Source organism: Chlorocebus sabaeus, chromosome 7 (assembly GCF_047675955.1).
Source record: "Chlorocebus sabaeus isolate Y175 chromosome 7, mChlSab1.0.hap1, whole genome shotgun sequence".
Classification (NCBI taxonomy): domain Eukaryota; kingdom Metazoa; phylum Chordata; class Mammalia; order Primates; family Cercopithecidae; genus Chlorocebus; species Chlorocebus sabaeus.
The window spans coordinates 54,536,787-54,548,872 of record NC_132910.1 but is presented as its reverse complement, the minus strand read 5'-3'; the positions used below and the strand labels follow the sequence as shown (position 1 = coordinate 54,548,872).

Genomic DNA, 12,086 nt, shown 5'->3' with positions numbered 1-12,086 from the left:
GACTTTTGAGTTAATGCTGAAATGAATTAAGACTTTGGGGGATTGTTGTGAAGGCATGATTGGCTTTGAAAACCTGCCTTGCCTCAGATGAAACTTTGGACTTGTACTTTTGAGTTAATGCTGGAATGAGTTAAGACTTTGGGGGGCTATTGGGAAGGCATGATTGATGTTGAAATGTATAAAGGACATGCAATTTGGGTGGACCAGGGCAGAACAATATGGTTTGGTTCTGTGTCTCCACCCAAATCTCATCTCAAATTGTAATCTCCATGTGTAGAGGGAGAGACCTGTAATCTCCATGTGTGAAAGGAGGGAGGTGACTGGATCATGGGGGCAGTTTCCCTCATCCTATTCTCAAGATAGTGAATGCATTCTTATGAGATCTGATGGTTTTATAAGCATCTGGCATTTTCCCCTGCTTGCATTTCTCTCTTTTCCCACCATGTGAAGAGGGTCCTTGCTTCCCCTTCACCTTCCGCCTGATTGTAAGTTTCCTGAAGCCTCCTCAGTCACATTGAACTGTGAGTCAATTAAACGTCTTTCCTTTTTAAATTACTCAGTCTTCGGCAGTTCTTTATAGAAGTGTGAAAACAGACTAATACAATGCCTGATATGGGAGGAATCAGGTGAGACTGCGATAATTTATCAAGGAAATCATGTAGGGTAAAATCCCTAAAGGACTATACTTGAGGAACAAGGACAAATTGAAATAAAACTGATCATTACAAAGCTATCAACTAAGCTCAATCTCTGATTTTGTTGAAGTGATTTTTCACTCCCCCTACTCCACATATTTCTTTACAAGAGAAGTAATCATCTGGAGACTGTACAGTTTGTACACAATGTAAGGCTTTCAATAAAAATTGTGAACCATAGTATTAGACAATGTTATATGACCTTAAGCCAAGATAGAAAATTGAAAAGAGAAACAGACTCAAAAGGGATCCAGATTTTTGAGTTAAAGAGGTTACAGTAACTATGATTATAAGAACTAAAAATATTAAAACTCTTAAAGGAAATATAGAAGGAAAGTTCCATGATACTGGATTTGGCAGTTTACTCCTTGGCTATGGTACAGGCAACTAAAGGAAAAACAGATGGATTGGACTACGTTAACATTTAAAACTTATATGCAACAAATGACACTATCAACAGAGTGACAAGGCAACTTACAGAAAATATTTACATATTACTAATAAGATATTAATACCTACAGTATATAAAGAACTCCTACAACTCAGCAACAGAAAAAAACAAACATCCCAATTTTAAAAAGGGCAAAGATGCTGGGTGCAGTATCTCATGCCTATAATCCCAGCACTTTGAGGCTGGGAGTTTGAGACCAGCCTGAGCAACATAGCAAGACCCTGGCTGTACCAAAAAAATTTGCTGGGTGTGGATGTGTGCATCAGTAGTCCTACTACTTGGTAGGCTGAGGCAGAGGATCCTTTGAGCCCAGGAGTTCAAGGCTGCAATGATCTATGTTTATGCCACTGCACTCCAGCCTGGGTGACATAATGAGACCTTGTCTCAAAAAAATAAAAATAAAAATGGGCAAAGGACTTGAAGATATATTTCTCCAAAAAAGATATATGCAAATAGTAAGCACATTAAAAGATGCTCAACACCATTAATCATTAGGGATGTGGAAATCAAAACTATAGTAGATACCATTCACACCTATTGGGATGGCTATTACCAAAAAAACAGAAAATAACAACTTTTCGCATGCATGTAGAGAAACTGGAATCATTGTGCATTGTTGATGTCAATATAAAATGATGTAGCTGCTGTGAAAAAAAAAAAACAGCATAATGATGATTCCTCCAAAAATTGAACATAGAATTACCATATGATCCATCAATTCCATTTCTAAGTATATACCAAATAGAATTGAAAGCAGGGATTCAAACAGATATTGGCACACCTATTTTCATAGCAACATTATTCACAAGAGCCAAAATGTCTATCAGCAGATGAATGGATAAACAAAATGTGACATATTCATATAAATGCATATTATTCAGCCTTTAAAAAGGAAGGAAATTCTGTACATGCTACAACATGTACAGAATTTTGAATAAATTTTAGATAAATTTTGAAGACATGGTAAGTGGAATAAGCAAGATACAAAAGGGTAAATATTGTATGATTTGATTCATATAAAGTACCTAGAATATTCAAATTCATAGAGACAGAAAGGAGAATGGTAGCTATCAGGGGTTACAGGAGGGGAGAATGGGAAGTTATTGTTTAATTAATACATACAGAGTTTCAGTTCGAGATAATGAAAACATTCTGGAGAGGGACGGTGGTGATGGTTGCTTAACAATGCAAATATACATAATGCCCCTGGAACTATATACTTTAAAGTAGTTAAAATGGTAAATTTTATGCATAATTACCACAGGAAAATTGCTTAAAATATTTGTGATTAGTATCAGTCAAAGTAAAAAAAAATTATTATTATCAAAGGAGTCATAGCAAGAATGACAGTTAAATTTTTAACAGAAACTATGGGAGCCAGAATACAGTGGAACATCTTTAAAGTACTTAAAGAAAATAAACTCTAACCTATATCTAATAAGAATCACTTTCAAAAATGAAGGTTAAATATAGATATTTTTCAGGCAAAGAAATAAGGAATTTATCACCAACAGATCTATATTAGAACAAATTCTGAAGACAGACAATACCAAGGTTAGCAATCATTTAGAGCAACTGTAATGGCAGGTTAAAGCCAGAAAAAAACAAAATAAAAAGGGAGAAAAATGCATAAAATTTAGAGGAAGAAATAAAACTTATATTTGCTGACTATATATATATGTACTTAGAAAATCCAAACAAATCTACAGACTACTAGAATTAAGTGAATTTATCAAGGCCTGATATAAAGTGAGATGAATGAAAATAATTTGTATTTCTGTATGCCAGCAAGAAACAAATAATGAATTTTTAAAGTTAAAATTTTTATAACCATCCAAAAAACATAAAATACCTAAAAATAAGCCTAATGAAAGACATACTGTTCTTTACATTGAAAATACAGAAAATTATTAAGATCTATAAAATCTAAATAAATGGAGAAATATACAGTGTTCAAAGATTGGAAGATTCAATATTGTTAAGATGTCAGTTCTACCCAAATTAATCTATAGATTCAATGTAACTTCAGTCAAAATTCCAGCTGTGTGTCTGTAAATTGACAACTTGGTCCTAAAATTTATATGGAAATACAAAGGATCAAAAAATCAATCCAACTCTGAAGAACAACAAAAGTGGAGAATGTACAACAACACCAGATGCCAATATCTAATATACTGGCTGGACACAATGGCTCATGCCTGTCAGCACTATGGGAGGCTGAGACGAAAGGGTTGCTTGAGCTCAGGAGTTTGAGACCAGCCTGGGCAACACAGTGAGTCTTTGTCTCTACTAAAAATTTAAAAAAAAAAAAAAAGTTGCTGGACATGATGGCTTGTGGCTATAGTCCCAGCTACTTGGGAGGCTGAGGTGGGGGGATCACTTGAGCCCAGGGGATTGAGGCTGTAGTGAGCTATTATTGTGTCACTGCACTCCAGCCTGGGTGACAGAGCAAGACCCTATCTCAAAAAAAAAAAAAAAAATACAAGCACTAGCATAATGTTAGCATAAGGATAGACAAATGGGCCAGTGGAACAGGATAGAATATGAAAATAAATTCATATGTATGTGATTACCTGAGTTACAAAAAAGTGACATTGCAATACAGTGAATAAAGGATGATATTTTTGATAAATTGTGCTGAGTCAATTAGATATTGATATGGGAAAAATAAATTTTGATCTCTCCCTCACACCCCATATATGAAATTCAATTCCAGATGGATATAGACCATAGACCTATTGTTGTTCCTTTCCTATGTGAGAAACAAAACAATAATGTTTGTGGAAGAATATATAGGAGAATAAACATTTGTGACCTCAGAGTTGGCAAAGATTTCTCAAACAATAAAAGCTCTAGGGATAAAGAAAGGAAAGAATAAATTGGGCTAAATTAAACTATCTTTTAAAAACGTATCATCAGCGTAAAAAGGCAAGACACAGAGTCGGAGATGATATTGGCTCTTTATATATCCAATAAAAGATTTATATTTTTAATACCTAAAAAGAACTCCAACAAATCAATATGAAAATGGGATCCAATACAACAAAAAATGGACAAGAGATTTGAACACTTTACTAAAGAAGATATTCAAATGGCCAGTAAATATATGAAAAAGTGCTCATTATAGAAATGCAATTTAAATTCATAATGCAATGTCACCACAACAGTTAAAAGAAAAAAGAGGCAATACCAAAGTTGACAAAGATCTGAGTAGTATTAAAGAGTGCTTCATTTAAATTCCAACTCTGCCACTTGCTAGTTTTTTGACTATATTGAAAGTTAAATTACTTAACTTTCCCGCTTCCATAGTTTGAACATAAAATGGGGATAATAGTAGTAAACACTTCATAGAATTGTTGAGAGAAATGAGGAAGATGATTCATGTTAAGTGCTTAATATAGTTCAACTGGCATCAGCTATTATAATTTAATTCTTATGATAACCAATTAACTAAGCATTACTATATATTTTTTCAGATAAGGAAATTGAGGCCAATGGAGATAAATCACTTCCTACAGTTATTATAAGAGAAGAGTTGAATACATTTCTTTCTCAGCTCAAAGTCCTTGCTTTTAGGCATACCACCTACCAATTCCACTCTTGGCAGATATATAAAGAGGGTATTGAGTGACTGCCAGTCACAAATATTGCTTGACTCAGTCTCAAGCTTCTCTCATAGCTATTAACCTATACATCTGTTATTCAGACCCCTTACCTAGGTTTTGAAGTTCTAATGCATAGACTGCTTGCCTGGGTTCCGAGCCCTGCTGTCCTAATCATTATAGTTACAGATCTTAAAATATGCTGCCTAGTTTCTTGGTGTCTGTACTTATATGATTGTTGGTGTTATGTTTGCCTGCTCCTAGTCCAACTGCTTACTTATGTCTCAGCTTCTCCTCATTTAGGACACAGTTCAAATGTCACCTTGATCTCTATCACATGATCCTCATTTATTTTCTGCGGTACTGAAAATGTTTTTTATAGTCTTCCCCTTCCTCCTAACAAGAGTATAAGATCCATGAGAGCAGAAGCCTATATTTCTGTTTTATTTTGTTTTGTTTGGCTGCTTTACCTTCAGAGACCAGAAGAGTAGGCATTCCAAAATTAGTAAGTAAATAAATTAACTTTGTGTCCTCTCCTCAAAATTTATGTGCACTTCAGCTCAAACTTTTTAATGGCTCTAACTCCCAGCCTGTTTATTCAGAACATGACACAACTTAGGTACCTCCCTTGTTCTTACCAATTACCTCATAATCTAATAGCTTATGACAAGGTAGTCATTTGATATGGTTTGGTTCTGTGTCCTCATCCAAATTTCACCTTGAATTGTAATAATCCCTATGTGTCAGGGCTGGAACCAAGTGGAGGTAACTGGATCATGGAGGTGGTTTCCCATGCTGTTCTCATGATAATGAGTGATCGGATGTGATCACAACACAAGATCTGATGAATAAGTGTCTGGCATATCCCCTGCTTGCACTCATTCTCTTTCCTGCCACCCTGTGAAGAGCTGCCCTCTACAATGATTGTAAGTTTCCTGAGGCCTCCCCAGCCATGTGGAACTGTGAGTCCATTAAACCTCTTTCCTTTATAAATTACCCAGTCTTAAGTATTTCTTCGTAGTAGCGTGAAAAGGGACTAATGTAAATTGGCATCACAGAGTAGGCTGCTGTTGTAAAGATACCCAGAAATGTGGAAGCAACTTTGGAACTGGGTAACAAGCTGAGGTTGGAATAATTTGGAGGGCTCAGAAGAGACGAAGATGTGGGAAAGTTTGGAACTTCCTAGAGACTTGTTGAATGGCTTTGACCAAAATGCTGATGGTGATATGGACAATGAAGTCTAGGCTGAGGTGGTTTGAGATGCAGATGAGGAACTTCTTGGGAATTGGAGTAAAGGTCATTCTTGCTATGCTTTAGCAAAGAGACTGGTGGCATTTTGCCTCTGCCACAGAGATCTGTAGAACGTTGAACTTGAGAGTGATGATTTAGGATATCTAGCAGAAGAAATTTCTAAGTGGCCAAGTGTTCAAGAGGAAGCAGAGCATAAAAGTTTAGAAAAATTGCAGCCTGATGATGCAATACAAAAAAAAAAATATATATATATATATTTCTGGGGAAGGAGGTAGAAATTTAAGCCTGCTGCAGAAAGTTGCATAAGTAATGGGGAGTTGAATGTTAATCACCATGACAATGGGGAAAATATCTCTAGGGCATGTCAGAGACCTTTGTGGCAGCCCCTCCCCTCACAGGTCTGGAGATCTAGGGGGGAAAAATGGCTTTGTGGGCCAGGCCCAGGGCCGCCCTGCTCTACGCAGTCTTGGGACATGGTGCCTTGTGTCTCAGCTGCTTCAGCTCTAGCCATGTCTAAAGGAGGCCAGGTACAGCTCTGGCATTGCTTTAGAGGGTGCCAACCCCAAGCCTTGGCAGCTTACACGTGGTGTTAGGCTGACAGGTGCACAGAAGTCAGGAACTGAGCTTTTGGAACCTCCACCTAGATTTCAGAGGATATATAGAAATGCCTGGATATCCAGGCAGAAGTTTGCCCCATGGGTGGGGCCCTCATGGAGAACCTCTGCTAGGGTAGTGCAAGGGGAAAATGTGGAGTTGGAGCCCCCACACAGAGACCCCACTGGGGCACTACCTGGTGGAGCTGTGAGAAGACAGCCACCATACTCCACACCCCAGAATGGTCGATCCACCAGCAGCTTGCACCGTGTGCCTGGAAAAGCAGCAGACCCTCAATACCAGCCTGTGAAAGCACCAGAGAGTGGGACTGTAATTCTGCACAGCCACATGGGCAGAGCTGCCCAAGGCCATGGAAGCCCACCTCTTGCATCAGCGTGACCTGGATGTGCCACATGGAGTAAAAGGAGATCATTTTGGAACTTTAAGGTCTAATGATTGCCCTATTGGATTTTGGACTTGAATGGGATCTGTAGCCCCTTTGTTTTGGCCAATTTCTCCCAGTACACCCATTGTACCTAAGAAGTAACTAACTTGCTTTTGATTTTATAGACTCATAGGAAGAAGCGACTTTACTTGTCTCAGACAAGACTTTGGACTTGGGCTTTTGAGTTAATGCTGGAATTAGTTAAGATTTTGGGGGACTGTTGGAAGGACATAATTGTGTTTTGAAATGTGAGTACATGAGATTTGGGAGGGGCCAGGGGCAGAATGATATTATTTGGCTCTTTGTCCCCACCCAAATCTCAACCTTGAGTTGTAATAATACCTACATGTCATGGGTGGGACAAGGTATAGGTAATTGGATCTTGTGAGTTAATCTCACAAGATCTAATGGTTTTATAAGTGTCTGGCATTTCCCCTGCTTGCACTCATTCTCTCTCCTACCACACTGTGAAGAGGTCCCCTCCACCATGATTTTAAGTTTCCTGAGGCCTCCCCAGCCATGTTAAATTAAACCTCTTTCCTTTATAAATTACCCAGACTCAGGTATCTCTTCATAGCTGCATGGAAATAGACTAATACTTCATTCTAATGACAAAATAATAATTTTGACAGTCACTTGAATCAAAATGGAACTACACTTTAAAGGAATTTAGATCTAAGTTTCTAATAAAAAATTTTAAAGGTTAAATTTTTGCTTTAATAAAGTTGTAACTTCAGTTTTGATTCTTTATAGGATTTTACACAGTAATATTTTACTTCATTACAGTAAGACAATAGATGTAAAGCAGCTAACGTGGTAGCTACTCAAATGTTAATGTTCCTTTTCATTTCCTTTTTACTAAAATTTTTCATTATTCAAATTGTTTTCCTTTCAGAAAAGTATATACTTGAAATGCTACAGGATATGGTAATATAGACTATCTAAAAATTAAAACTTGAAATCTTTAGTTTCGTTCTTAAAACAACTCAAAAATTGAGAGAAGATATTTTTAAGAAAAGTTACCCTTCCTACATTCAAAGCTAGCAAAGATTACAGAGGAAGTAGAAACAACAGATACTTTTTGATGTGCTGCTGGATCCGGATCAAGCGGGCTTCATCCTTGGGATGCAAGGCTGGTTCAACATACACAAATCAATAAATGTAATCCAGCATATAAACAGAACCAAAGACAAAAACCACATGATTATCTCAATAGATGCAGAAAAGGCCTTTGACAAAATTCAACAGCCCTTCATGCTAAAAACGCTAAATAAATTCGGTATTGATGGACCATATCTCAAAATCATAAGAGCTATTTATGACAAACCCACAGCCAATATCATACTGAATGGGCAAAAACTGGAAAAATTCCCTTTGAAAACTGGCACAAGACAGGGATGCCCTCTCTCACCACTCCTATTCAACATAGTGTTGGAAGTTCTGGCTAGGGCAATCAGGCAAGAGAAAGAAATCAAGGGGATTCAGCTAGGAAAAGAAGAAGTCCAATTGTCCCTCTTTGCAGATGACATGATTGTATATTTAGAAAACCCCATTGTCTCAGCCCAAAATCTCCTTAAGCTGATAAGCAACTTCAGCAAAGTCCCAGGATACAAAATTAATGTGCAAAAATCACAAGCATTCTTATACACCAGTAACAGACAAACAGAGAGCCAAATCATGAATAAACTTCCATTCACAATTGCTTCAAAGAGAATGAAATACCTAGGAATCCAACTTACTAGGGATGTAAAGGACCTCTTCAAGGAGAACTCCAAACCACTGCTCAGTGAAATAAAAGAGGACACAAACAAATGGAAGAACATACCATGCTCATGGATAGGAAGAATCAATATCGTGAAAATGGCCATACTGCCCAAGGTTATTTATAGATTCAATGCCATCCCCATCAAGCTACCGATGAGTTTCTTCACAGAATTGGAAAAATACTGCTTTAAAGTTCATATGGAACCAAAAAAGAGCCCACATTTCCAAGACAATCCTAAGCCAAAAGAACAAAGCTGGAGACATCACGCTATCTGACTTCAAACTATACTACAAGGCTGCAGTAAGCAAAACAGCATGGTACTGGTACCAAAACAGAGATATAGACCAATGGAACAGAACAGAGTCCTCAGAAATAATACCACACATCTATAGCCATCTGATCTTCGATAAACCTGAGAAAAACAAGAAATGGTGAAAGGATTCCCTATTTAATAAATGGTGCTGGGAAAATTGGCTAGCCATAAGTAGAAAGCTGAAACTGGATCCTTTCCTTACTCCTTATACAAAAATTAATTCAAGATGGATTAGAGACTTAAATGTTAGACCTAATACCATAAAAACCCTAGAAGAAAACCTAGGTAATACCATTCAGGACATAGGCATAGGCAAGGACTTCATGTCTCAAACATCAAAAGCAATGGCAGCACAAGCCAGAATTGACAAATGGGATCTAATTAAACTAAAGGGCTTCTGCACAGCAAAAGAAACTACCATCAGAGTGAACAGGCAACCTACAGATTGGGAGAAAATGTTTGCAATCTACTCATCTGACAAAGGGCTAATATCCAGAACCTAGAAAGAACTCAAACAAATTTACAAGAAAAAAACAAACAACCCCATCAAAAAGTGGGCAAAGGATATGAACAGACACTTCTCAAAAGAAGACATTCATACAGTCAACAGACACATGAAAAAATGCTCATCATCACTGGCCATCAGAGAAATGCAAATCAAAACCACAATGAGATACCATCTCACACCAGTTAGAATGGCAATCATTAAAAAGTCAGGAAACAACAGGTGCTGGAGAGGATGTGGAGAAATAGGAACACTTTTACACTGTTGGTGGGATTGTAAACTAGTTCAACCATTGTTGAAAACAGTATGGCGGTTCCTCAAGGATCTAGAACTAGAAGTACCATATGACCCAGCCATCCCATTACTGGGTATATACCCAAAGGATTATAAATCATGCTGCTATAAAGACACATGCACACATGTGTTTATTGTGGCACTATTCACAATAGCAAAGACTTGGAATCCACCCAAATGTCCATCAGTGACAGACTGGATTAAGAAAATGTGGCACATATACACCATGGAATACTATGCAGCCATAAAAAAGGATGAGTTTGTGTCCTTTGTAGGGACATGGATGCAGCTGGAAACCATCATTCTCAGCAAACTATTGCAAGATCAGAAAACCAAACACCGCATGTTCTCACTCATAGGTGGGAACTGAACAATGAGATCACTTGGACTCAGGAAGGGGAACATCATACACCAGGGCCTATCATGGGGAGCAGGGAGGGGGGAGAGATTGCATTGGGAGTTATACCTGATGTAAATGACGAGTTGATGGGTGCTGACGAGTTGATGGGTGCAGCACGCCAACATGGCACAAGTATACATATGTAACAAACCTGCACGTTATCCACATGTACCCTGGAACTTAAAGTATAAAAAAAAAAAAAAAGGAATAGAAAGCTATCCAAAAATGTATCCTAAATAAGCTAAGCAAAAAAAAAAAAAAAAGGAAACAACAGATACTTTAAAATAAGTTATCAGAAGTAATTATTCTTTTATTAATCTAGTTTATTCTTCTTCAAAATAAAACTTTATAGATAAGTTTAAATGTTGGATCTACAGATCCTTCAAATGGACCATGTAAAAAGTAGTATGTATCAGTAACTTATAGATGTAGGTATTAATGTAGTTGGTCATATTTCATTTAAAATTTTTCTGGAGTCTTTTATGTAGGATCACGACTGAAGATAGATTAAATCAACAGTGGATATTAACTCAAACACACCAGTGCATAAAATAAATTTATGTGTTTTCTGATACATGATTCTATGATATGGGCCAGCATTATGAACTGTTGAGAAATGTTACATTTCTCTATGATAATGGTTTTTAAAACTTATGCATATGGCTTTGGTTAATAATGTTAAAAGATGAATATTTGGATCTGTGTTGACTATAAAGATATCTGACTTCACTATGATACAACTTTAGAACAAAAATCCTTTAAAAAATTAATCCCACTTAACCATGTTTGTTTTCGTATGGATTTATAGTTTTGTTTCTTCTTTTAAAGTATTTTTATTTTAAATCTTAGCATGCACACCACAGAATCAAAAGATGAACATTTGGAGGATGAAAACTTCCAAACATCTACAACTCCTCAGGTAAAAACTTAAAAGTATATTGTAATATATGACATAAAATCAATCTGATCTTAAAATTTATTTTTAAAGTTTACTTATTAGATAGATTTCTTTTATATATCTGGTTAAAAATGAAAAGTAGTAAATTTTAAAATAGCTAGTTATAATGGGTCCTAGAAAATGAGCAGAAATAATGAAACAAATGGAAAGGGGTGCATTTTAGAGCTAAAGAGCACAGATTTTAGGAATAAGGAAAAATGTCGCTTATTATTTCTTGCCACATTCAGGGAAAACTCAGTAACTTAAATGGAGGCAAAGACAAGTCTAGATTAATTAAAATGTTGTGCTGTGTATTCTGAAGAGACTCAAGTTTTTCATTTTTATATTTATATAGAGTAAGTCATTAGACCTTCTGTTGATCTGGTTTTACTTAGTAATAATTGCTTATAATTAGAATTGTAAATTTCATATTTTTTAAAAATACAGATTTCGATAGTTCTTAATGGTCAAAAAGTCGTTTTTAAAAATATTTTAAATATTCACCATTTATTCTAAGTATGAGGAAGTCATCTTAGTCTATATCAGTTTATTACTAATTCTAAAGCAATGAAACTTAAAATAATATGGTTTTACTATATATGACCTTTCACTCACCTTAATAAAAATTCACCATTGTGTCTTTATGTGGTAACAGAATTTTCAGAAACAGCCTCTATACCAGAACTCCAATAGGTTAATTATGATCAGATTTGAATAACTTTAATCTTAAAGAGCTACATAATTCATTTTTAGCCATCAGCTGCTTTGACATCTCTGTCTCCTTAGTGATTACATGTAAAATTCCCTTCCTCAATGTGTCCATGCCCTCTAGCC

The 12,086-nt window shown here is 36.3% G+C and overlaps 1 protein-coding gene across 1 annotated transcript in view; it reads left to right on the top strand.

Annotated features, from left to right (window-relative positions):
• SLC9B1 (solute carrier family 9 member B1) overlaps positions 1-12,086 on the top strand; it is a 114,042-nt gene that overhangs the window by 22,019 nt on the left and 79,937 nt on the right. The window contains exon 2 of the mRNA XM_007999416.3: positions 11,165-11,234. Coding sequence (XP_007997607.3) covers positions 11,166-11,234 — 69 coding nt within the window. The 5' untranslated portion in view covers position 11,165. The remainder of the gene's footprint in view (positions 1-11,164; positions 11,235-12,086) is intronic.